Raw genomic sequence first — 26,820 nt, forward strand, 5'->3', positions numbered from 1 at the left:
GGTTCAGAGCATATGCACCCCCCCATTCCCCCCATGCCTTGGGCTGTCCATCTCAGCCTCCCCAGGCAGGGATCCTGGAGTTCTCAGAAGCGTGCCACCTCCCCATGAACTAGGGAATGATGGTTTGTTGTCAACACCACTGTCATCTTTTTGATCCAGGTGATCCCAGATCAACGTTTGTCCCAAGGTCCTGTACAATGGAAATATCAGATTCTTCAGGCCCTGGAAGCTTCCACTGAAAGCAGGGGTGGGGGGTGGTATCAGAAAGGTTGCCCAAATTCTTTTCATCTAGCCTCAGTGTTTTGGGGTCATTTCTCTTGGCAGGTACTCAGTGGTTATCCCTTATTGACACTCAGTGTGAAGGACTTTACCAGAGCTGCTCAATTTGAAGTGTTTGTGAGGAGTGAGAGTCAAGAAACCCTGTGAATTCTATAGTGCGGGGGGGTGGAGAGAGAACGGGAGACCAGGACAGCGGCAGGCTTCCCTGGGCTTCTGCAGGATGTCTGGGGAGAGGAGGAAGCATTAATGGTTCAAGAAAGAGGATATAGGAAGGCAAGCTTCTTGTAATAATTCCTGATTAGCCTCAGCCTGGTTCTAATGACTGATTTTGAATTCTGGACACCTCTTCTCATCTTTAAAAGGCTAGTGGAGTATGTATTTTGTATCTATCATCTATCTATCTATACTTTTAAAAATAAGTAAAATGACTGGATTTTGTAACATCCCTGGGAGAGCTATAAACCTTGATGTCCTTTGTGAATCAGGGAGAATTGGGACCAGATACAGGCTCAAGACAGACCTTTAGAGCTGGAGGAGGTATACTGGAGAAATTGTCAGTTTCCAGGACCTGCCTCTCTGTCTGCAGCTCCCCCTCTAGGCCAAAGCCATTGACCTGGAGAGGAGGTGGAATGTGCGAACACAGGGCACTGCTGGGCGCCTCTTTCCAAGCATGATGCTCACAGGTCCCTGCCCGCTCCACCCTCTGGCCCAGATCAGCCCTTCAATCAAGCCAGGCTGGGGTTGCAAAAGGGGGCAGTAGTCAGGAACTATAAATGAAAAAGCAACTAGCAGAATGCCCTTTAAGGAGTAGTGCTCTGTAACTGTGTGGTTGTGTATTTATTCTTGAAGAGAGGCATGCTAGGGTCAGGCGGCAGCCAGGCTTCAGACCCTGCTGCTGCCAGGGAATGGGGGCCATGCCACATGCCCCCTTATCCCTAAGCCTCCAGTGCAGAACTGGCTCACCCCATTGCTGAGAATGATGGAGGAAAGGAGATGCCATGCTCAACTCCTGGCTCCGCTCCTTGCTAGCTGCATGAAGATTTGGACAAGTCACTAAAATTCTTGAGTCTCAGTTTCCTCATCTGCGAAATGGGGATATTAATTGCCATCTTATGGAGCTCTCAAGAAAGTCAAATGAAAAAATGGATGAAAAACCCTTTGAAAACTCAAATTCATTTACAAATGAGAGGAGATGGTGGTGACACTGTGTTGGCCCCTTGGCTGCCTTTAGGGGCATGATGAGGGAAGAGGGAAAATGTTTCCCAAGGTCTCCCCTTTGCTGGCTCCATAGCCTTCGCTGGAGGACGTCAGCAGGGCCCCTGTTGTTCAGCCATCTGAGGTGTCCTCCCCCTGCCCACTTCTATTCCTCCAGCCCCAGTGAGTAGCTGCACTATCCCAGCCCTTCTCCACAGTGATCAGGACAGGCTTTCCAGGGCCTACGTCCTCCTCCCTGGGGTTGCCCCCCATGAAGTGGGCCCCTCTCCAGGAAGATGGGCTATAGACAAACCCCTTGGGGCCCAATTCTGGTGCCCAGTGCTGTAATCTGAGAACCAGGTGAAGAGGGCCCAGCTTCAGGAGGGTTCAGTTCTGAGCTTACAGGTGGGCTCCATTGTTAGGGGAGGTACTGTTAGCTGCTATTTTATACTCCTGTGGGAGCAGTTTAAAACCACAATTAAGAGGAGATCAGAAGTCTTTCACATAACAGCATTTAACAGTGCACGAATAATAGTAATATTAATAACACAGTAATTATCATAACTATACTAGAATAATAAGAACAGTGACTCGTTATTTACTATGAGCCAGGTACCGGGTTCTATGCACCTCACATGCGTTTACTCACTAATTCTCATTATATCTTTACGTGATAGGTACTATTATTATCAAAGGAACTGAAGCACAGAAAGGCTGAATAAAATATCTGTCTCATGGAGCTAGGATGAAGCCCAGGGTGTTCTGATTTTATAGCCTGAGCTCTTAACCTACCAGTTTCAATGGGGATGATACTGCCTCCTAGGGGTGATTTTGGAAATTTTCAGGGGAGCTTAAGTTGTCTCACTGCTAAGGGGGCAAAACTCTTACTGGCATTTAGTGGCTGCAATGCACAGGGCAGGTTTCCAAAATAAATAATTGCTTTCTGTCCTGCACGACTTTAAAATGTACAAATGGACTAAACCCACTACCAGTATGTCAGTCGTACTGGAATTCATAATAGTCCTAACAAGTTTTTATAAGCTAAGTTTTTTTAAAAATAAGTTCTATGAATAACTCAGTAAGTTAGGAGATGGTTATTATGGAGAAGGCTCTTAAGTGGAATAAAGACATTGTCTCAAAATTGTTGAATAATCTGCTCCACTCATTGTCTACACAATGTATTCTAACATTGCAACTACTGTATATTTGGTTCCAACGCAGTAGGGTCTTACTGAATAAGCAAAGAGGCTGACTGAAAACAGTTAACAGAGGAGCTCTGAGAGAACCAAACATCATTAGAGCAAAGACACTTGAAATGCAAGGGGTCTCCTTGGATCTCCTCAAGAAATGTTTTTAGAAATTATTTCATATTATTGCCTCCTTTATATCTTTTAAGTTTTTTTACAGCCCAAAGACGAACACCTATGTTGTAACAATTATATGTGGAAATGTTTTGGGGAATTGCCTGTTGTTTTTCTATTTTTCTCTGATACTGTCCCAGGGGTCCACATTCAATTTCTCTAAACGGCTTATATCACCACTTCTCTTTCCAGTCCATCCTCTCTTCCCCATTGCCTATTGGAAATATATGATCTCCAAGGCCTTTTAAGGTCCCACAGACTGAATTTTGCCTCAACACATGATGGCGTTTCAAAATACAGATCTATGTGTCTATGACATGTCGCCACTACCCCATCCCATGTGGTAACGTGGGGAGCTATTTAAACAACACACACAACAAACGCAGTTTTTGGTTTGTTTTTTTGTTTTTTGGCTGTGCAGCATGGCTGGCAGGATCTCAGTTCCCTGACCAGGGATTGAATCCGGGCCATGGCAGTGAAAGCCCTGAATCCTAACCACTGGACCACCAGGGAACTCCCTCAAACTGTTTGTTTGCATTCACATGGTGTTTCCTCAATGTCTCCACCTTGCCATCTCTAACTTGCTTTGCTATGTTATCTCTACTTCAGTGAAGTTTATTTCCCTCTTTTTTTATATGCAAGGACCTCTGGTCTCTTTTTACTTAGCTAACATTAGTTTTTATTCTGGTATTCACTCCCTACCGCTCTTTCATTTTCTTTTATGGAGAGAATGGTTATTTGGGTTTTTTTGGAGGGGTGGTGGTATATAATGGTGGTCTATTTCTCTTAAGTTCAAACTTATCACAAGTAGGTGCAAGCAATCTGCCTACTTTACTTATGTCTTCTGTTAAGTTTTGCCTGAACATTTATATACTGAGAGACATTGTGTTTTATTATAATTTTTTCTTCTTTATTATAATTAGCTTTGAGGGTTTTTTTAATGATGTATGTAGACTGGTCATATCATCTATGAATTGCACTGCAGGACAGAGGGGACATTACAGAGGGAATGCTGGCTCTAGTGGGATTGAGAACCACTGCTCTACAATGAGAGAAAGGATGTTAGGAACTGTCCAGCCTCTCTTTTTTTCAGGCCCACAGAGGGTGGAAAGGATGCAGCCACATCTACACAACTGGTGGGTGGATTCGAACCAGGTTTCCTGAATCGTTGTCCAGCCCTACCCTAAGCCTAAATTCATCTTTCATTTTCCATAGCTCAACTTCACAGTCCAAAGTTGGACACTGCTGGAGGAAAGGAGATCGAAGCCCTCCGTGTCTAACTCCCTTGGGACGTTTTTGTCCTAGATTCAACCGAATCTGGCGCTCTCCTAAGGCTGCCAGCAACAGGTTTTACTCAGTTGTTTGTCGCCCCTAGCGTCTAGCGTGGGTACTGGCACAAAGCGAGCAAACTACTTACAAGATGAATTTAGTACTTTTCCGAAGAGAAACAGATCCCACCTCTTCCCACACCTTCCACCAAGCCAGTAAGGAATCCAGGTACTCCTAAATCCCAATTCTTCCATAAAGAGTCCAAATTTTGCAAAAGAGATGGAAACAGCTGAACTCAGCCTCAGGGCATGGGGTGGTGGGGAATACAGGGGTCAGATGGGCGTGGCCTTCTCCGAGTGGGCGGAGCGCGTGGGAGGGAGCAGTGCCCTCTGGGAAGAACCCGGAGGGAGACTTCTGACTTTAAGCAGCCGTGTGTGTGTGTGTGTGTGTGTGTGTGTGTGTGTGTGTGTGTGTGTGTGTGTGTGTGTCTGTCTAGGGGAAGTTAATGATTTACCAGAGGCTCATTTCACAACTTACCAAGGGTCAGCTTCCCTTGAGCATGTACAAATTCGGTCCTCTGGGCTCCTCACCCCTTGCCAGCTTCCACCCGGAAGGTCCCCCAGGCAGCCTGCAGCATGATCTCCATCACCGAATGGCAGAGTGAGTGCGAGGGGCCGGTGCTGTCGAGGGGGCTGGGCTGGACCGGCTAGGGTAGGTGAAGATGCAGCCCCTCCCAGCCGGGATCTTTCTCTGGGGAACCTGCAAGGCGACCTCTGGAGCTAGTGGCTGGGAGCTGCCCTGTTGGCATCCTTCAGGCAGCAGGGCCAGGGCCGGGTGTGGCTCCCTGCCTTCCAGGGGGTGGGGGGTTGCCCAGGGCCCCCAGGTAGCCAGAGGCTGGTGCCTGGAGGAACTGGCAAGTTCACCACTCAGGCTGGTCCCTTCCCCATTCAGGATTCTTAAACATGGGATACTACAAGGGTGGACCTAGAAGGCCTCTGCCTATTGAGACATCTTTCCCCCACAAAGTCTTAGGGTATCCTGTGGCCCCGGCCCCTTCTTATCAGAAACTAAACTCAAATCCCCTCCCCAAATCACTCTGTCCTCACTCCTAAATATCTTTCCCCTTTATTCAGGGAAGAGGGCAGGGAGGTAGTCCCAAGGTCCAGGAGAAGTGGTGAAAACTGTGGCTCTGTAAGTTTCATTTGGGTGAGTTACTTAAAGCCAGTGTCTTATCTGTGAACTGGAGATAATACTCATTCAGTCACTGAACAAATTTGTCTCCTTTATGCGCCAAGCACTGTTTTGGGCACCGGGTATGCAACAGTGAATGGAACAGACATATTCCCTGCTTATGTTCCAGAATGAGGAAACAGGTTAATTAGCAGATGAAGTCAGTACGTAGCATGTCAGATGGTGATACCTCCCTCTGGACAAAAGTAAAACAGGGTAAAGAGGCTTGGGAGTGCGGGGTAGGAGGGGTTACTGTTTTGTATAGAGTGGTCACTAAGCTTACCTGGGAAGGTACTTTTATACAGAGGCCCATAGGAAGTGAGGGAGCAAAGCCACGCAGCTGTCTGGGGGGAGGGGGGGAAATGTTCTAGGAAGAGGGGACCGCCAGTGCAAAGGCCCTGAGGCATTAGCATACTTTGGTGTGTTTGAAAAACAAGGAGGCTGGTGTGGGTGGAACAAAGTGAGGAGAGGGGAGAGCAGTAGGAGGATAGTCAGGGAGGTCACTCAGAGGCCAGGCTGTATAAGAATTTTGGTTTTATCTCCATAAGATGGGAATCCATTAGCAGGTTTTGTGCAGAGGAGTGATATGATCTGCTTATATTTTTTAAAAGATCACTCTGGGTGCTGGATTGAGAATAGACAGACTGTGGAGGGGTGGGGTCAGCAACAGACCAGTTTTGAGGCAAGAGGTGGTGAAGGAGACCAGTTCCGAGGTAAGAGGTGATGGAGGAAACCAGTTCTGAGGTGAGAGGCAGTGGAGGAGACCAGGGTGGTAGCAGCAAACTGGTGGGGAGTAGTCAGTGCTGGATCTGCGCTGAGGAAATTGCTGAAAGGATTTGCTGATGGACTGGATGTGGGTTGTGAGAGAAAGAGTTCAAGTATGCCTCCAATATTTTCAGCCTGAACAATTAGAAGGGTTGAGTAGTGGGGAAGGCAGGAGTTGGGTTTTAGACATGTTGAGTTTGATGTCAAGTAGGTAGTCAGGTATATTAGTCTGCAATGGAGAGAAATTTGGGAGTTGCCAGCGTACGGATGGTATGTAAAACCATGAGATCGCCTGGGCACAGTTCCTCAGCCTCCCCACTACTGACGTTTGGGGGCAGAGTAGTTCTTTGTTGTGGGGGGAGGGGGATCAGGCCTGTCCATTGTAGGATTTTAGCAGCATCCCTGGCCTCTAGCCACTAGATGGCAGTAGCACACTCTCACTCCCAATTGTGACCATCAAAATGTCTTCTTATGTTACCAAATGTCCCCAGGGGAACAAAATTGCCAACCTACCCATCAGCACCCACCCCTCCACCCCAAGTTGAGAAACACTGACTTAGGGGAAAAAATAGAAGAGGGCTGAGGCCTGAGCCCAGGGGCAAGCCAACATTAAACCAAAATGTGCTAAGTTCTATGAAGAATGTGCTAAGTCCTACAAACAGAAAAAAAATGAGGGAACCAGATTAAGTCAGGAACAGATAGTGGACCAGGTTTCCCTGAGAAACTGACATTTGCGTTGAGACCTGAAGGAGTGTGTGTTGGGCAGATAGCAAGTGGGGAGAAACCGCGTGTACAAAGACCCCGAGGCAGGAAGGCTCGTCATGGAAACAATGATGTGTTTGGAGTATGGCAGGCAAGGGCGGAAGATGAAGCTGGACAAGCAAGCCTAGGCCCCATCATGCAGGGCCTGTAAGCCAAGGCATGGGTGGGAGGACTCTTGCATTCTAAGCCAGTGGGAAGCCATGACGGATTGTACGCTGTGCTAATATGAGCGGATTACATGTTTTCCAAGGCCCCTGACTGCTGTGCGGAGAAGGGATAAGAGGGTGGCAGGAATGAAGCAGGAGACTAACTGGGGGATGTCGCAGGAGTCCAGGAAAGAGATAATGGTGGCTTAGAATTAAGTGGTAAGAGTGGAGAGAAGTGGACGTCTTTCAAGATACATTTAGGAGGAAGAAGCAATAAAACTTAGCTGTGGATTGAATGGAGGAGGGGTGGTAGGAACAGTGAGGGAGACTCAGTGATGGCTCTTGGGCTTCTGCCTCGAGCTGCTGAGTGGGTGGTGATGACATTTCATTCATTTGGGGAAAACTGTGCCAGGTGCAGCTTTAAGGAAGGAAAATCAATAGCTCAGTTTGGACCTGTTGAGTTCAAGATGCCTTGGAGAGAGAAAAACATGCAGATATGCCAAGTAAGCAGCTGGATAGGAGTTTGGAAGCTCAAAGGAGGCATGGACTAGAAAGATAAATATCAACATTGTCAGCACACAAGAGATACTTAAAGATGTGGACATTCATGTGAAACTAGAATGAGAAGAGAAATGACCTGGAGCTGAAGCCCTGAGCAATTCAAACCCCAAGAGAAGAGAAAGAAGTGGGAGCTGGCAAAGAAGCCTGGGAAAGAGTGGCCAGAACAGCAGGAAGAAATCAAGAACATGGTGTCACGGAAGCCACCACAGGATATTTCAAGAAGGGAGTGGCCAACTGCTGACAGATGAGGACCGACCCCTCTCCTTTGGATCTGGGAACATGGACGTCATGGGAGGCCCAAGCAAGAGCCTCTCTGTGGAGGGGGTGGGGGCAGAAGTGGACCGGACAGGGCTGGTTAAAGGCACTTTTTCTAGAGCCAGTCTACTGGGTTCACACCCTGGTTCTGCCAGCTGCCGGCTGTGCACCCCTGGGCACAGGTTAAGACCTCTCAGTGTTTCCGTTCTGTTTGTGAAATGGGGCTAAAGCATACCTACCTCATAGGCAGTTATGAAAATTAAACGAGTTAATACACATAAAGTGCTTAGACTGCCTGGCACCATGTGTTCATTAGTGTTAACAATTATTACTATTAATCACTGTTGTTAATTTTGAAAAGAGAAACAAGGCTCTTTCTCTTCCCCTTTGCCTCCTTCCTCTTCCTGAACAATTCAGTCCTAAAGCCATGAGGTAGCAGGGGGGCGGTGCCCAGGGCGGGTGTCAGGGCCCTCGCCAGGCTGGTGGGTTCACACTGGGGTTTGCCTGGTGCCAGGCCAGGGGGAGGGGGGCATCCTGGCAGGGTTGGGGTGGAAACAGGAGAGTAACTTTATGGTGGAGGGGCCTGCAGACTCCGCCTTGATGAAGTACTTAAAGAAACGTCATTCAGTAACAGGTCAAATTGGAACTATGCATCACCTAATAGATGCAGTGAGAAGAACACAGCATCACCTCTTGTTGATATCTCTGCATAACCTGAATCTAGTCATGAGGAAACATCAGACAAACCCAAACAGAGGGACAGCTACAGGATAACTGGCCCAAATCTTCGTAAGTGTCAAGGTCATGTCAAGGGGAGACTGAGGAACTGTTTCAGACAAAACAGCCTGAAGAGACATGGCAACCACATGCCACATGTGATTCTGAACTGGATCTTTTTGCCGTGAATGATATGACTGGGACAACTGATGAAACCTGAATGGGGTCTGAGGGTTGGATGGTAGTAATGTATCAGTGTTAATCTCCTGACTTTGACGTTGTGTCCTGGCTGTATAGGAGAATAAAGGAAACCACAGCCAAGTATTCAGGGGCGATGAGATAGCCGGTGGCAACTGCTTTCAAATGGTTCAGGAAAAAAATTCTTTGTACTGTACTTGCAACTTTTATGTCCATTTGATATTGATTTTAAAAAAAGAGGGAGAGGGACTTCCCTGGCGGTGGTTAAGAATCCGCCTGCCGGGCTTCCCTGGTGGTGCAGTGGTTAAGAATCCACCTGCCAATGCAGGAGACACGGGTTTGAGCCATGTTCAGAGAAGATCCTACATGCCGCGGAGCAACTAAGCCCGTGCGCCACAACTACTGAGCCTGCACTCTAGAGCCTGAAAGCCACAACTACTGGGCCTGTGTGCCACAACTACTGAAGCCCATACACCTAGAGCCCTGCTCTGCAACAAGAGAAGCCACCACAATGAGAAGCCCGCACACCGCAACGAAGAGTAGCCCCCGCTTGCTGCAACTAGAGAAAGCCTGTGTGCAGCAATGAAGACCCAACGCAGCCAAAAATAAGTAAGTAAATAAATAAATAAATAAATAAATACAGAAGAATCTGCCTGCCAATGCAGGGGACACAGGTTCGAGCCCTGGTCCGGGAAGATCCCACATGCCGCGGAGCAACTAAGCCCGTGCGCCACAACTACTGAGCCCGCGTGCCACAACTACTGAAGCCTGTGTGCCTAGAGCCTGTGCTCTGCAACAAGAGAAGCCACGGCAATGAGAAGCCCATGCACCACAACGGAGAGTAGCCCCCGCTCGCCGCAACTAGAGAAAGCAGCAATGAAGACCCAACACAGCCAAATAAATAAATAAATACATAAATTAAAAAAAAAAAAAAAAAAGAGGGAGAGAGAAAGTGAATGGTGTCTGAGGCTCCCTTGCACAGCCTCAGACCAGAGGGACCCATCCGCCTGCTCCAGGGGATATCGCTTTCCTTGGAGCTGTAGCTGCTTTCTGGAAGCAAGAAAGACATTGAACCTGGCCTCAGTTAGCGCTGCAGGGCGGGGTCTAAACAGGACTTCGGAGCAGCCATCAGCCCGGTTGTTCTCTGCAGTCTGGGGAGGGCCCCACTTCTCACCAGGCGGTGCCCTGGAGAGCCAGGCCTCTCTGGCGAGTTCCGTCAGTCTCCCAGCCGTTCTCTGCCCCAGAGCCTGGAGACTGGGTGACCTCCAGCAAGGGGTGTGCTGCCCCAACTGTCTGCATCCTGGGGACGGTGGGCTGCAGGCGCTTCTGTCACTCCTGGTGACGTGTCCCACCCCCACCCTCTCTGCCATGCTTTCTGCCCCAAGAAGAACTTCAGGAGCAGCCCCTGGCTGGTAATTTGACTGAAATCCCTCAGCAACTCCACAGGTGAGAGAGGCAGAGCAAGGTCTGAGGCTTGTGTGTGAGAAACACAGTTTCTGACCCTTTTCTATGGGGTTTTGTGTTCATGGTGCAGTTTCTCCACTGAACGCTGGAAGCACTAATTGTGGCCCATAAAGAAGGCTGACTCCATTGCAGAAAAATTCTGGAAATGCACCAGCCCTTGAAGGGCAGTGTGGAACAAGTTGGAAAAGTAATAACCATATAAGCCAGCAAATCATTGTTGCAGAAAAAAGTATAATATAGGAGAGAAGACATGAAATATGAATTTGAGAAATGTATGCTATTTCTACAAAAAGAGTAAGAGGCTGTAAAGTGTTTACAGGATGGGCATGTGGATATTTTAACAAAACAAAATGAAAACCCAATAAAATGCCCATGTTATGTTTCCACACAAAAATATCTACTAAGGGAGATAGAGCGGAAGGGTATATTGTCAGAACTGACCTATTTTTATGGTGAGTGTAAGCTAATAAGAGATTTTTATAACAGGCATAAAAACTTAAAATACCTTTGTCATTCAGATTAAAGAAATATGGTTGTGGTCTTCCTCCACAGTACCCTGGCCCGTGTAAAATTATCATGACAAGATAGATGTACTTCTAGACCCTCAACTTATTGTCTCTGAGGGTAGAAAAATCATGCAACATGGAAAGACAGAACACAACCTTCATAATGACCAAGGGGGTTGTACTCTGCCCAGTGTCTTGGGTTCTAAGAGATTTAATTCAGGCAGGCATTCTAGGAGGTGGAAATAGGAAACGAACTTGAATAGATTACGGAGATTTGTCAGAAACAGGAGGAATCGCCATTAGTAGCAGATGGATTCTGGGCAGCGGGGGGATATGCTGAGAGAAATTATGTTGTACTGGTTCCTAGCAAATCCAGCTCTGCCAAAAGGGAGACCCAATTAGACTGGCATTTTTCTAGAAGATGAGTTGCACGAGGTTTCAATCCATAATTTGAACAATAAATCTCATCTCTGTATTTTTAATGACCTTTTAAAGAAGTCCTTTGGCCTTATTTCTATACTGGAACTGATCCTAATCCTCTTAAGATCTGTATGGTAACAGGTTAGGAAAGATTAACTACCTACCTGAAAGACGATTGTGTTTCATTTTTTCTTTCAGTTGTAAATATAACTTAGCCGGTAAGCCTAATCTTCATAATTTTGTTTTTGTTTTGTTTTGTTTTTACAGTTCTGCCTCTTAACAGCCAGACTTTTAACAACTTTTTACAACTCTCTGTAGAAACATAGCAATAATACCAATTTCATAGAGATTGTAAGGATCAATTCTAAGATGTTAGTTAACAAGCCCAGTAAAATTTTACTCTTTAAAAATTACCTGTGTTTTCTTTGTAAAAGTTAAGCCATTTTTAATAAAGTTATACATGTTGTAGTTTAAAAAGACACTCTTGCCCTAACCCTATTCACCATATAATTTACAACAAAAAGAAAATAAGGCATTTTAGCTATATTAAGTAAATAAAGCAAGTTGCAAAACTGTATATACAATATAAACTTAAAGTTGTACCTCATCAGTAATTTTTTAAAAGGAAGCAACACAGTTCCATTTACCATAGCATCAAAAAGAATAAAATACTTAGGAATAAACCTAACTAAGGAGGCAAAAGGCTTGTACCCTGGAAACTACAAACTGTTGCTGAAAGAAATTTTAAAAGACACAAATAGGTAGAAAGACCCATATTCATGGATTGGAAGACTTAATATTGTTAAGATGTCAGTACTACAGAAGGCAGTCTACAGATTCAATGCAATAATGTATCAAAATCCCAATGGCGTTTTTTGCAGAAATAGAAAAATCCATCCTAAAATTCACATGGAATCTCAAGGGATCTTGAATAGCCAAAGCAATCTTGAAAAAGAAGAACAAAGTTGGAGGTTTCAAACTTCCTGATTTCAAAACTTATTACTAACCTACAGTAATCAAAACAGTGTGGGACTGGCATAAAGACAGACATAGAGACCAATGGAATATAAAAGAGAGCCCAGAAATAAACCCTGGCATATATGGCCACATGGTTTTCAACAAGGGTGCCAAGACCGTTCAATGGAGAAAAGACAGTCTTTCCAACAAATGATGTTGGGAAAACTGGATATTCACAGGCAAAAGAATGAAATCGGACCCATACCTTACACCATATGTAAAAATTAACTCAAAGTTCATTTTAGCTCTAAGTAAGATCTAAAACAAACTCTTAGAAGAAAACATAGGAGAAAAGCTTCATGATGCTGAATTTGACATTATTTCTTGGGTGTGATACCAAAAGCACAGGCAACTAAAGAAAAAAATAGATACACTGGACTATATGAAAATTTAAAACTTCTGTGCATCAAAGGACACAATCAACAGAGTGAAAAGGCAACCTACAGAATAGGAGAAAATACTGGCAAATCTTGTATCTGATAAGGGGTTACTATACAGAAGATACAAAGAACTCCTACAACTGAACAACAAAAAACCCCAAACAACCTGTTTTAAAAATGGGCAAAGGACTTGAATAGACACTTCTCCAAAGAAGATATACAAATGACCAACAAGCACATGAAAGATACTCAACACCACTAATCATCAAGGAAATGCAAATCAAAACCTCAATGAGATACCACCTCACACCCCTTAGGATGGATGCTATCAAAAACAAAACAAAGCAAAAAAACAGAAAGTAACAAGTGTTGGTGAGGATGTAGAGAAGTTGGAACCCCTTGTACACCACTACCGGGAATGTATAGTGGTGTAACTTCTGTGGGAAGCAGTATGGTGGTTTCTCAAAAACTTAAAAATAGAACTACCATATGACCCAGCAATTCCACTTCTGGGTATATACCCAAAAGAAGTGAAAGTAGAGTCTCGGAGAGAAATTGTTCACCCATGCTCACAGTAGCATTATTTACAATAGCCAAAAGGTGGAAGCAACCCACGTCCATCCACAGATGACTAGATAAACAAAATGTAGTATATGCATACAATGGAATATTATTCAGCCTTAAAAAGGAAGGAAATTCTGACACATGCTACAACATGGATAAACCTTGAAGACATTATGCTGAGTGAAATAAGGCAGTCACACAGAGACAAGTACTGTATGATTCCAATCATATGAGGTACCTAGACTAGTTAGAATCATAGAAAGTAGAATGGTGGTTACCAGAGAGAGTGGGGAACAGGGAGTTGTTTAGAGGGTATAGAGTTTCAGTTTTGCAAGATGAAAAGAGTTCCGGATGTGGGTGGTGGTGATAGCACAACAAGGTGAATGTACTTAGTACCACTGAACTGTATACCTAAAAATGGTTAAGATGATATATTTTATTTGTATTTTACTGTAATTTAAAATTTTCAACTTGATTCAATTTAAAAATGAAGCAACACAATGAATTGTCATTTGTTGACTACCAGAGTGGCACAGATAAAGTAAAATTAACAATTCTGTGTGATGGAGAGGGTTTAAGAGAAAGGGAACTTCATATCCTAAATAGCCTGCGTATCTGTGCTGGGCTCCCTGGCTCTGAGCCAACTCCTGTAGTTCAAAGAACGAGGAGACACAAAGCAAAAGACACGCTGTTGCTGGGGCCCACCTGTGGTTGAAGTTAGGGTTCCGAGGGGTGTGTGGCAGGGCAGCCACGGTGCTGGCTGGGGTGTAGACTCCGAGGTGATGAGCACATTTCCGGTCAATGACTTCTCTTTCCCAGTCAAGTGTGAGAGGTCATCATCAGAAGGCTGGGAACTGGGGCGGTTTAGAGAAGGAAGGAGACACTGTGAAGAATTGTTCAGGAGGGCAAGCCTCCTGAGAAATAGGGCAGGCCAGCTGGGCAGTTCTGAGACACTTTGGGGATATGGTTGTGAGTTTTCAGTGGTACCCTTCGGCCCTGGTGTGAGTTGGGCATCAAGCGGCTCCCAAAAGCAGAGGCCAGGAACAGAGTAGGCAGAGAGTTGTGTTCAGCCAGAGACCCAACCCTGATAATGATCTAGATGACGTGGCATTTGAAGACAAGAGGAAACTGAAAATAGAAAGTGGTGAGAGTATCACTAGCTACTAGACGTTGTGAGGACAGGACGCCAGAGTATATAGAACTGACCAGCAGTTTCCAGGTGCTAAACATCGATTCGTGCCCATCCTTCCCTTCCCCTCCTGTCATTCCCTGAGAGTACAGAAGCCAAGATTCCTGGATGGCAGTGGAGCCACCCCACCCCCGCCCCCCAGAGGGCACCTGTCCAGCGGCAATGGGGGGAAGTTCCAGCATCCCAAGCTGCTCCCCAAAGCCCATCCCACCACAACCTCCTTGCCCATTGCAGAGATTGGTGTGGGCACCACCGGCTTCGGCATCTTCTTTATCCTCTTTGGAATGCTCCTGTACTTTGATTCAGTGCTCCTGGCCTTCGGAAACGTGAGTCCCCAAGCCCTGTGAACACACCTGAGGTCTCCGTTGCCGGGAGGGTCAGCCCTGAGTTTATTCAGATCGTGCCCATCCAGGTGCTGGGCACCACCAAGCCCAGGCAGGCAACGGGTGGCTGGGGATGGATGGTGAGGCCTATGGGGCACAGAGAATCTAAGGACCTGGATTCTCATGCCAGTCTCCGGACAAGGCCCTGAGGGTACCAAGATGAATCAGATGCCCGTCAGAATCCCACCACCTAGGGACAGGAATGTCACATCAACATACACGACTGGGGAGGAAGGCAGGGGCAGTGGTAAAGTCACTGTAAGATAAACACAGCTAATATGAAACAAGGTGCTTGGAGAAAAGAGAGCACGCCCTGTGGGAGAAGGATGAAAAACAATTTAGAAAAATAAATGAGTGTGGGGAGGATAAAGCACTTCCAGGTGGATGGAACAACAAGAGAAGAGGTATGGAGAAGGGGAGGGAAAGCATGGAACATGCCGGAAGAAAGCCAGAGAGTTAAGTTTGACAGGAGGCCAGGCACTCTTAAGGGATCGTTAGGAGCCAAGCTGAAGGTGGTGACAGGGCCATAGAGTGGAGGGCCTGGAGAATGCTGCCACAGGCAGGAGCCCTGACACTTCCCTGTGACACTGGGTGTGGCTGCCTAACCTATTTAGGCTTCAGCCTTCACCTTCGTAAAATGGAGAGAATCTCACTGTCTTTCCCATCTTACTTAGGAGGTGTGATGAGAAATGATATCATATAAGAAGAAGTGCTTGGGATCCAAGAAATTGGGTCGAATTGGGTGACAAGGCAGAGACCTTCAAAGGTCTCCCGGTCCACCCTGCCTCTGGGCACTTCTGTTCCTAAGCAGTTCAAATTACTCACCCTCTCCAATATTATCCCTCCTTGAAGAGTTAGCAAGTCCTGCCCCATGCCTGAGGCGCAGCTCCAGGCCTGGCCCCTGACTCCCGAGGGAGCAGAGGGAGCCAGTGTGTTTGTTCTCACACCCACCCCCTCCCTCTCCCACAGCTGCTGTTCCTGACCGGCCTCTCCCTCATCATCGGCCTGAGGAAGACGTTTTCCTTCTTCTTCCAGAGGCACAAGCTCAAGGGGACCAGCTTCTTCCTGGGGGGCGTGGTCATTGTGCTCCTGCGCTGGCCCCTCCTGGGCATGCTCCTGGAAACCTATGGCTTCTTTAACCTCTTCAAGTGAGTGCAGGTCCCCTTCCCCTGGATGGGCCCACCAGGGCCTCTGAACGGCTGAGATCAGGTTTGGGCAGCGTGACCAGCAGTGCATACAGAAGCTGGACTTTATCCTGCAAGAGACGGGAGCCTCGGAAGGGTTGAAAACGGGGAGGAGCATCAGGTGGACACCAACCGTAGGCTGAAGGATAAGTTGGGGGAATCAGCCCATCCATCAGTAAGCACGGAGCACCTGCTGTGTACCCATCACTGTGCCTGTCACCAGGGAGGAGACACAGGACCTGCCCTCAAGTCTAGCAATCCAGATAGGGAGGAAGGGCAGTGAACTAAAATCTACTAAGCCCCTCACATGCACCAAGCATGCTCACAAGCATCCTCTCATTTTGTCATCTCCACAACCCATTGTAGGACTGTCCTCTACTTGCAGATAAGGAAACCAATGCTCAGAGAGGCTGCCCCTGCCCGAGCTCTCACAAGTAGTATGCAAAGGATCTGAACTTGACCCAGGTGTCTCTGGCTCATGTTCCCATATCCCTCGGCCCGTCCAGTGTCAGCCTGGGCCTGGTGAAAGACACGGCGGAACTCAGCGAAGGTGTATGGCCTCCATCAGGGCCAGGGAGGTGTCCCAGAGGAAGCAGGACCTGAGACAGGCCTTGAGTGGTGGGTAGGGTCTCAGAGAAGACTGAAGGGTCCTTAAGAAGAAGAAAGAAAAGGATACTGAGGAAGACCATCTCTGGGGCACTGTGGAGAGAACAGGGGTGGGATGGGGATGATGTGGGCTAGAAGAATCATGGCTTATGGACTCATGGGAAGGAGCTGTGGACCAGGAACCCTAGGCTAATCAGAACCATCAGCTTGCTCAGTGTAGCCTTGAAAACACCTGATCGGCCCGATGCCCTAGACTTCAGAGACATCATGTAGTGTGGTTGCAGGAAATGAAATTCTCTCACATGTGTTCTGCCATCCATTATTTTTCAACGATGTCATTATTCAAACAGTCATTCATTCAAATAGTCAGGTATATAAAAAGTACCTACTATGTGCCAAATACAGGGCTAGGTGTGGAGATATGGCACTAAACGAGGAGAAACTTCCTGCGGAGCTTGCAGTTTAGTGAGGAAGACTAACTCTGACACTAGTTACCATTTATTGAAGACTTGGAAGTGTGAGTGGGGCCACTGCAGACTCAGTAGTTCTAACCAAAAGTAAACCTTGAGAAAGACACCCTGCAGCAGCACTGAAGGGGCAAAAAAACCCCACAAAACTCAGAGCTATAAGAGACCTCAGAGACACAAGCGAACCTCAGGGACCTGAGGCCCAAGGAAAGGAAGTAGCTCAGCCAGAATTCAGATTTCTGCTTCCCTTCCCACACCAACCTCCGTGCCTCCAAGCCCTTTGGGGGATCACCCATCCATGCCAAGGGGTGTGTGGTAAGAATGGGGCACCGAGGCATGGGGGAGAATAAAGTGAGCACAGCCTCCAATGGCGATCCATGCCTGGAGCCCAGGAAACCTGCGGCAGGCGGTACACACCCAGTCTAGGGAGGAGAAGACAGTAACAATAATAAAAATAAACATTTCCCAAGCATTTCTTTGTGGAAGGCCCTATGATGTAGATACTATTATTATTAACCCCATTTTACAGGTGGAAATAGATTCAGAGAAGTGAAGAAATTTGCCTAAGTTTATACAGCGCCAGTGAGTGGTAGAGCCAAGATTTGAACCCAGGGAGTCTGACCTCAGGGCCTTCATTCTTAACTACTCCACTTGGCTGCCTCTCAAAAAACAGGGGTGCAGAACCACACCCGCCCCCAGTGCCCAGGGGCCCATTCTCTTGGGAGCCAAAGCTGGAGCCTTTGGGGGGACCTCAGCCTCGCTGCCCTCATCCTCCCCTCTGGGGCCATCACTGACCACTCCCTCCACCTCTCTGCTCCTAGGGGCTTTTTCTCTGTCGCCTTTGGCTTCTTGGGCAATACCTCCAACATCCCCTTCCTGAGCATGGTAAGTGGATTATGCGTGTGGCTTGGTGGCGGTGCCTTGGGGTGGGGGAAGCGCACGGACTTAGTAAAACAGCTGCCCCAGGTGCAGTGGACACCTCCCCATCTCCCCTCAAAGCCCCTTCCCCAGGTGGGCCAGCCTCAGCTCCTCTTCCCCTCCCTGTACCTTCTCCATTTGACAACAGCAGATGAGATGAGGGGTGTGAGCAGTTGTGCCAAAGGTGTGGGTGTAGAGAACGGTGTTTGTCAGTAGCTCCCTATTAGAGCCAAAGAAACGGAGCCTTAGGGAGTCTAGGTGACCCAGCCAGAAAGTGCCAGACTTCTGGAGAGCGGGCTGAGTCTGGGCCCCAGGCAGAGAGAGGATGTGTGACAGCCAGTGACAACAGGAAAAGCAGGTGGCAGATTCTGTCCTCTCCTTGGGGCAGGCATGGGGCAGTGGTCCCTAGCCCCTGCCCCTCCCTTTCTCTGAAGCACCTGACAGAATACAAGCTCTCTGAGAAGCCCAGAGAGGCTCTAAGCCAGCACTTTGACATGCCTGCCCCCGGACACACCCCCGCTGTCCCCTCTCCATATCTGCGCCTGGCACTGCTCCCAGCTCTCAAGGCCAGCTTCGTAATAACCTAGATATTGAGTCTGCTCTGCACTCTTTGTCTGGAGTAATGATTCTTGGCTCCCACAGCTGTTCCAGAGGCTTCAAGGCACCAGCTCAATGGTCTGAACAGCAGAGATAAGCTGCTTGAACTTGGATCATTGGTTGAAGGGGCTGGAAAGGAAATGGGGGCCACCCCCTCAGGCCCCCACCCCGCAATGACTCATCTCCCCATCATACCTGGACCTCTCCAAGTCCAGAAGGAAGGATGGAGCCGAGTGACTGACCTCAAATCCCCAAGTCAACGCAAGAAGCTGTCAGGACTGTTGGAAGCAGAGATCCGGGTCCCTCCCATGGAGATTGAATGGGATCACACCCCACCCTGTATTTATCAGAGGAAAAGCAAAGATTAAATCCCCAAGCTGTAAATGTGCCTGAGACTCAAAGTCAGTGTCTCTAGCCCATGAAGTCCGTTCTCTGACTCAGGGCAGGCCCACACACATGGCAAGAAGCAGGCGTGCTCTCATGACCTATCATTCTTACCCTCGTGTTTATTAGTCCTAATGAGTGAGATAATATGTTTGCAAGCCCCTGTTAGCAGGAGGTATTAAACAAGTGATGGGTATTAATCCCCATCATGGTGGGAAGTGCTTCTCAACCATTAATTAGGTGGATGTCTGCACAGCTCACTCACCAGGTAGCCTCTGTGCTGAGGTAGAGACATAGCCCTTACCTTCCAAGGGCCCCAGTCTCTGTCCTGGGAAGCACTTCATTGAAGGGTAAAGCGCATCCTTGCAGGCCCAAGAAAGAGACAGGAGTCCCCCGCAATGCGTACATTTAGTAAGTCTCTGTGAGGGCCCCTGTGTCTGTACGGAGCAAAGGAGCGGGTGCTGAGGGTGCAAAGGGAAGGAGACCTGCCCCACTTCAAAGCAAGGCTCACAGCAATTCCAAAACGGTGTGATCGAGGTGCCACAGGACATGACTGTGGGGCTCCAGGAGCAGCACCTCCGGACACACTGCAGCTGGAAGGCACTCCTCCAAGTTCCCTTAGTGCTTCCCAGGTACGCCCACCTTCTAGAGCTGCAAAGGTGCTGCTTTCTTAGCCAGCTGCTCACATACCTGTCCCGCCCATTGGACCACGGCATGTTCATCTCCAAACCCTGTGCTGAGCACATGCTCAGGAATTGCTTGGGGAAAGAAGGGAGGAAGGAAGGAAGAAAAAAAAAAGAGACAATCCCCCCACCCAGTCCCAGATCCCAGATCCCAGCCCAGGAGCCGCCTTCTGGTCTGAGACCCCAACTGAGCTGCCAGAGCTGGGAGCACACGGGGAGCAAGGAGCCCCCGGGGCAGACTGTGCCGTCTCCTCCCCCTTCCTCCCTTGCATCCTGCTCACTTGTCTGGAGGGGGAACATTGCACGCCGACACTCTGCCCCCCCAAACAGTCCACTTCCATGTTGTTTGGGGCAGAATGGGTCTTGGAGTGGGTCTGGGGAGAAGCGGTGAGAAGGCTGGAAAGAACTAGTGGCAATCAGAAAGCCAGCCTTGGAAGGCTTCTGGAGGGGCAGGAAAAGGCTGATGTCAGTCATGAGAACCAGGAGGCGGGAGTCAGCCGTCATCCCCCGTGCTCTCTGAGGGGGTCTGAGGAGGAGGGAGGGGGAGGCAGAGGTGCGCCTATGCCTGGAGACGTCACCATGGGCTTTATAAAAGGGACGTGACCAGGGAGCTGGTGACAGCGAGCCCAGGAGCCCATCTCCCCTCCCTCCAGGTGTTCACTCACCCAAGCAGTGTCATCACCTCGGAGACCCCTCAGGACGGAGCCAAGGCAAGGTAGGTGCGCTGCAGCACCCACACCAGGGGAGGGGTCTGGCCGGACACAGGGAGGCTCCCAAGCTGGGAGCAGGAATTCAGTTCCAAGACTGACAGAGGGGTCCCAGGCAGGCCAAGGGGGTGCCGATCTTCCCTGATTACTCGGCTGGCCAGATTATTCTGGGACGTCCGGGTAAATAACGTTGACTTGCACTTTATGAAACCAGGACCTTGGGGATTCTTTTCTGTAGAAAGAATGAGTACAGTGAATGAACTCTCTGGCTGGGATGAGAGGCCACAGAAGCTTTTGGAGGGAGCTGGGGAACTCCTGGGGCTCACAGGCTCAATAGGACTCCTCTGGGCAGTTCCCTGATGTGTGGATGGCAAACACAGACCTAAACAAAGAGCCCCTGTGTACCCTGCCAGCCCTGGCACTAAGAGATGGGATCACCCCAGAAGGGAGCTGCCCCACCCCAAAAGCTTTCCAACCAAGCCTGGAATTCCTGTTACTCTCTAGGTACAAAACCCCTGGGACAGGGAGACCACAAAAATGCCCACAGCAGGGCAGCCACTAGTGGCCCCTTGGAAGCTGATGGTTCTTTTCCAAACAACTCAATTCTACCACATGTGTTAAAAGCCCCTGTGCTGGGCAGTGAACCAAGAGTTGGGGGAGGGGTGTAGGTGTGTGTTGGGGACAGGTAGTGGGGGAAAACCAAAGTTCTCATGGTAAGTGCCACCTATGATGGGAGGGGGAGGATGCAATACGGGTGAGAGGAGCATAAAGAAGGAACGCTACCTTCTAACCATACAGCCTGCCCTCTGCCCCCTTCCTCACTCACCGTCCTGCCTCTGAAGAGCAGCCTGAATGCTCCATCTGAAACGCTAATCTACACACATTCCCCTCTGGCTCACACCGCTCCGGGATGAGGCCCCTGGTGGCCCCTTCCCCAGCCTCATCACTCACTCTCTCTCCAGCAAAGTCTCACCCTCCTGGCAGGCTGGAGGGCCTGCACTTCCCTCCACACCCAGCTTCAGCTCCCTTGCTGGGACTGCCTTCAGTGCTCAGAAACTCAGCTCAGGCGCCACCCCCTGCAGAAAACCTGCCTGGACCCTCCAGATCAGGCTCCCATGGGCTCTGACACACCACCAGGCCTCCCCACCCACCCTGTACTCACGTGCCCCCAGCCTATCATTTACCATGTTATTTTGAGATGATTCTGATTACGACTCAATTTCTTGTGCTAGATCTCAGGGGAGGGCCTGGGGGAAGCAACCCCGTGTCTTAGCACACCTGTGCACCCATAGCACCAACCAGGTGCTGCGATCAGGAATGATTTCTGAACTAACCTGGACCCTGTGCATCCATGGTCTGAAGCCACAAAAGAAATGGTTTTACACTGTTCTCTCTAGTGGACTGATCCTCTCTCTACTCCATGCCCCGCCCCAGGCCTTTAAGGCAGGTGCAGAAAGCCATGGTCTGGGTTTCAGGGTGTCACAGAGTCAAAGTCTGCAAGGATAAGTGACCATCTGAGAGGACAGTCTGTGGCCAGTCTGACTCAATGCTCTTATTTTATACACGGAGCAATAAGGTCTAGAGATGGGAGGTGACTTGCTCTTGTCTCACAGGGAGGGAGGGTGGAGTTGTGGCTAGATTTGAGTCCTCCTGATGCCACTCTTACTCTACCCCATGCCTGCATCCTGGTGGGAGCAGGGAGAGGAGAGGGGAGTGGGGGCAACAACAGAGGGATGGATGGGGCTGAGCCACCGTTAGGAGCTGATGGGCACAAATGATAGTCCGCCTGCCCTGCCCACTTACCCCTCGACCACAGAGGGAGGCTCGAGCCTTTAGATCTGGCACCCACTCCCTCTGCTCAGCCTGCAGTGTTGCCTGGCTCTCCACCAATTTGTCTTTAATCACGTTTGGACAGTCTCAAAGTGCCTGATGACTTTTTCAAAGAGAAATCAGACTTGGGAGCTGGAAGAACTGGGGGGGGTGGGGATGAGAGGGGAAGGGGGATGAAGAGGGGGTCAGAGTACACAGCTCCCACCTCAACAGCCAAAATCATGAAGTCAATTAAATTCATATCCTCTCACAGACCACAGGGAATAGAATATGGAGACAGTGACCTGATAAATCAGGGAAAGTTTTTTTCTCTTTCCTGAATTACAGGCAATAAGACAATTTAATGACGGTTTTCAAGGCTATGAAGGGTTATGAGAGGGAGCAAGATGATTGCCTCTTTCTTCCTTTTTCTTGAAAAAGGAAAGGAATTAAGTTCCCATTACAGCAGGAGGGAACTGGGCCAGGTTCAGGAAGGCACATTCTAGCGGGGAGAGTGGAGCACAGAAAGTTGTCATTTATGCAGAGCCCAGCATGGAAGGAAGAAGCGCCTGCTCCCAGGCTCCAGAGAGCAGGTTGGGAGCTCGGTGTCCTCCATTCAGTGGAACTCCTTGCCCCACTTCACTTCACCTTTCCCTGCTCACTGCCACACTGCATCTCATTCCTTGTTTCTCCAACATTCCTCTCAAGCAAACCTGAGATTCAGAATCCTGGCCATTTTCCAACCCAAGCAGTCCTGCCCCTTCCACTGATATGAATCTTTCCTCCCTCCCTCCCTTCCTTCTTTCCTCCTCTCCTTCCTTCCTAACCTTACTGGCCTCACCTGCAGGAAGCCCTCCCTTATGATCCTCACCTAGCATGAGTTCAGCTTGGACTATACGGTGCAAGTGGTCTCAGTCCCATTTCCATGCTGTGTCTGTTCAGCCTCATCCCTCCACTGGGGGCCTCCAAGGGCAGGGGCTGTCTCCTCCCTTCCAGGGGTCCCACTGCACACTGGGATCTGCCCCACCACCCAGCCCAGAGGGCGTGCCTAACCTAGTCCCTCCTCCCTCTCTCTGTCTTGGTCTCAGGGCACTTCCAGGACCAGAATGAACTCACTGGTTTCTTGGCAGCTGATGCTTTTCCTTTGTGCCGTCTCCTTCAGGGAGACCTTAGAAAAGGCGGCGCCCATGGAGAATCCTAGAGCCACAGGTATGTGTTGTCTGGGAAGGAGGGTGGGAGGGAGCAAGTGAGTTGTCGCAAAATGAGAGTTGCCATATTTTTCAGATATGGCTAGTCTCTTGACGTGAATTTAAAGCTGCATTTAATGGAAACCTAAGACTGATACATGCAACACATTTAGGGGCCTCACTAACTTTGCAAGCAAGGAATGTCTTGCCACTGTTACGGACATCAGGAGGCTCACCCAGGTTCAGGTGCTTGTTAACCACCGAGCTCCTGCACGGTTTTCTCTCTGCTCTCTGCCAACCACCTCTCTGTGCAGATCTGCTAGGAAGGAATTTACTATGCAAGTTTGTCTTATCAGTGACCTCAGTTCCTTTATGGGAAATTTGAAAAAAAAAAATAATAACCTACACAAAAGGACAGATCCTTAATATCTGTCAACATTATGAGTTCATTGTGAAACTGATGACCTGGAGAAACTGAGGCCCAAAGAGGTAAAGAAACGTTCCCAAAGTCACTCAATCCAATGCTGCAGAAACCCAGCAGGCACTGAGCTCCCCAAGAGTGCCCTCTACAGGGCATGAGCTAGGACGGTGCTCATCCCCAAGTCAGGAGGGGGGTTTAACACTGCTGGGTGGTCAGCTTGGCCTCTGGGGACCTCAGTTCCTCTAGCTATGGAACTTGCAGCATTCTCTCTATACACAAGATATCATTGTGCCCATAAGCTATCCCAAAGCAAAGAGAACATGGCCCTGGGTGTCCTTTGCCAAGTGTGTCTTCTCTCCTGGGATCGGGTGTTCTTTCTGGGTGAGGGAGGATCCCCCAGAGAATAACATCATCACTGCCCTGGGGACATTGAGCTCTTGGCTCTTTTTGGCAAAAGCTTTTAGGTGATGCTAAAAACAGTAGCCTAAGCAGTGATCCTACTGCTGGGATGGTGGCTGTATCTAGAAAGGAAGTCATCGTCCCTCCCATCTCAGCCAGGCCCAGGGCCCTCCTAGGAAGATTATAACTAACTCTGGACCATGCCCACTCTTCTCCAGAGTATGCCACGGCATTGAAGAGCAGGGCTCAAAGCCAACTACCCTCCACCCAACACACACCCACTCACACCCCAGACCTCATTTCCACTCATCTCCTGCCACAATTCGCTGGGGTCATTGTCTGCTGAGAGCTAGTTGCACTACTTTACTGCTAAAAAGTATAGTGCACTTAATGAGCCTTGCATGTGAAGTGCCTTCCAAATTAGCCTCATTAACCCTCAGTATGAAGGGGAAAGATTATACCTGGAGCGGGGGAGGTGAGCTGGTTGAGGTGACCCAGATAATTTCCCTTTTTTGTTGAAGTCCTTATATAGCCTTTTAGGGTTCACACTTGTTGGGCGTGTGGAGGCACAAAGGTCTTCGCTTCACTTTCTTCATTTCTGTAACTACAAGCTTTTCATTAGCTTTTATATATTTAACAAGCATTTTTGAGGCCCTAGTATGTGCAAGGCACTGTTTTCAAGACTCTGAGAGGCTCAGAGATGAATGAACACGGCCCTAACCGCCCCAAGGAGCTCTGTCTAGTGGGAGCCTGATGCAGGGGCGGGCCAGCCAGAGAGCCACGAAGAGGAGCAAAGCTGGGTGTCCAGCAAATACTTGAGTTTTCTTTATTTCCAAGCTCTACCCTGCTTGCTTCCTAAAAACAAAAACAAAAGTAATTCAATATAAAAGACATTCAAGACAATTCTGTAAAACATTTGAAATCAAAGCTATGTTGAAGGAAGGAGGAGCAAATGGTCACACCACACAAGCTAAGAGGCTGCTGAGCTTTGAGCTCTGAGCTTCCTAGGGGTCAAGGAACAAAAGAGAAGCAGAGGATGGGGATGTGAGTAGGTGTTCCAAAGCCGTCTTTCCCGGGCCCCGGCCTCACGTCCGCCTCTCCCTGTGGCTCTGTCCTAGGCCCGCGGCTCAGACCCCCGGCGCTCCTGGCCTCCGGGGCGCAGAGCCCGCGGTGCGCGGAGAGGAAGCCCGCCGCAGCCGGGCCGAGCCCTCGGGGGGCCTCGCTGTGCCCTCCTCCCGAGAGCTCCGCTGAGCCCCAGCTGCCGGGCCTGTGCGCCCCCCGCAGTCGCCTGATCCCCGCCCCGCGCGGCGGCGTGCTGGTGCAGCGGGAGAAGGACCTGTCCGCCTACAACTGGAACTCCTTCGGCCTACGTTACGGAAAGCGGCAGGCGGCGCCGCCCGGCAGCCGCGGCCGAGGCGCCGGGCAGGGCTGAGCGCGGAGGTGCGGCCTTAGACCTTCCAATCCCGGACGCGGATCCGAGCGTGGCTCGGGGCCGGGGCTGGGGGCGGGGCAGTGGGAGGGGCCTGCAGCTTGTTTCCTGAAGCAATAAAGGAAATGCTGGCGTCTCACCAGCTGGTGATCTGTGGCTAATTTTTGCAAGCGGCGTGGATGAGATTGTTCCCCTTCTCTCTCGGTTGGATCCTTAGCTGGTTTTAAGATGGCTTTAGTGTTATCAAGGTCAATGATTTTCAAACTAGAGGTAAAGGACCAAGTTGTTTTTTCCCCCAATTCGGGGCAGATCGGTACTTTTAAACACACACACACACACACACACACACACACACACACACACACACACACACACACACACACACACACACACACACACACTGACTCTCTATAAGACTTTTAAAAATAACTAAAAAGAAGCCCAAATTGGATGCTGCTTGGGTGGTGTTACAGCAATATCAAATAGCTATAAAAATTTCTGAAGATGTTCTCTTAATTCCTAGACCTATGTCACTGCAGATGGGTAAACCAACATTTTTCAGAGGGCCATGAGCCGACACCCACACTTTGAGTAGCACTGATCTAGGGCAGGGGAAGGCAGATGGCTTAAGTACCTTCCCCTTTCCCAGGGAAGTTTTTAGCCAGTCGGACAGCCTGATCTGGAAGATGATGCCAACCATTGCCCCATCCACTGAGGTTTAAATAACACCTTAGTTCCCCAGTCAGACCTCCACTGGGGTGCTTGGCCACAACCACAATGAAGCCCCACTCCATGCGCAAGGAGTGTCAGCAGTGCGCTGGGCCATCCATCTGCCAACCCCCCCTCCCCCTGCCCCGGAAACCCTGGATGGGTCCAGTGCTTTATGTTCATCACTTCTCTACATCCTTTGAACCACCCAGGGGGCTGAGCATGTATCAACCCCATTTTCACAAGTGAGAATCCTGAGGTTCAGAAAGATAAATATCTCACTCAAGGCACACAGCCAATGAGTGGCAAGCCATTTCAGGCTCCTGGCTTCCCCATTGCACTGTCACACCTCTCTGACGTGGCAGGGTTTCCATCTGAGTCAGCTGTGGTGAACATCAGGAATGGTCAATCTGCCTTGTGGGGACGTTCCTGGGGGCCCCCAATAGCTGGGGAGTTTAAACTGCTGTAGGAAGGAGTAGAGCTTGTCAGTTGGGAAACTCCAGGAAATCTAGGCTTCTAAGCCCACAAGAAAACCCAGCCCTATTTGACAGCCTCACGCTACACGTACCCTGCTTGGTTTTGGCTGCGCTGGCTCTTCGTTGCAGCACGGGCTTCTCTCTAGTTGCAGCGCACATGCTTAGTTGCCCTGCGGCATTGGGAA

At 49.2% G+C, this 26,820-nt stretch overlaps 2 protein-coding genes across 4 annotated transcripts; both read left to right on the plus strand.

The window, feature by feature from the left end:
- The first annotated feature begins 268 nt into the window (after positions 1 to 268).
- On the plus strand, positions 269 to 18,820 carry GOLT1A (golgi transport 1A). 3 transcript variants are annotated; one of them, XM_082396966.1, is made up of 5 exons: positions 269 to 4,763; positions 14,512 to 14,603; positions 15,630 to 15,808; positions 17,739 to 17,802; positions 18,478 to 18,820. In XM_082396966.1, the coding sequence occupies exons 1-5, from the start codon at positions 4,739 to 4,741 to the stop codon at positions 18,514 to 18,516; spliced, it is 399 nt and encodes a 132-aa protein (XP_082253092.1). In that variant the 5' UTR covers positions 269 to 4,738; the 3' UTR covers positions 18,517 to 18,820. The 3 variants fall into 3 exon arrangements, with proteins under 3 accessions (XP_082253092.1, XP_082253093.1, XP_082253091.1); XM_082396967.1 differs by lacking the exon at positions 269 to 4,763 and adding an exon at positions 4,769 to 4,814; XM_082396965.1 differs by lacking the exon at positions 269 to 4,763 and adding an exon at positions 5,318 to 6,368 and having other exon boundaries at positions 14,370 to 14,603.
- A 97-nt stretch (positions 18,821 to 18,917) lies between these two features.
- KISS1 (KiSS-1 metastasis suppressor) lies at positions 18,918 to 25,483 on the plus strand. The gene is made up of 2 exons (XM_082397147.1): positions 18,918 to 23,224; positions 25,141 to 25,483. The coding sequence occupies exons 1-2, from the start codon at positions 23,122 to 23,124 to the stop codon at positions 25,452 to 25,454; spliced, it is 417 nt and encodes a 138-aa protein (XP_082253273.1). The 5' UTR covers positions 18,918 to 23,121; the 3' UTR covers positions 25,455 to 25,483.
- Positions 25,484 to 26,820: the final 1,337 nt, after the last annotated feature.

Source organism: Balaenoptera borealis, assembly GCF_965194805.1.
Source record: "Balaenoptera borealis genome assembly, chromosome: 1".
Taxonomy (NCBI): Eukaryota; Metazoa; Chordata; class Mammalia; order Artiodactyla; family Balaenopteridae; genus Balaenoptera; species Balaenoptera borealis.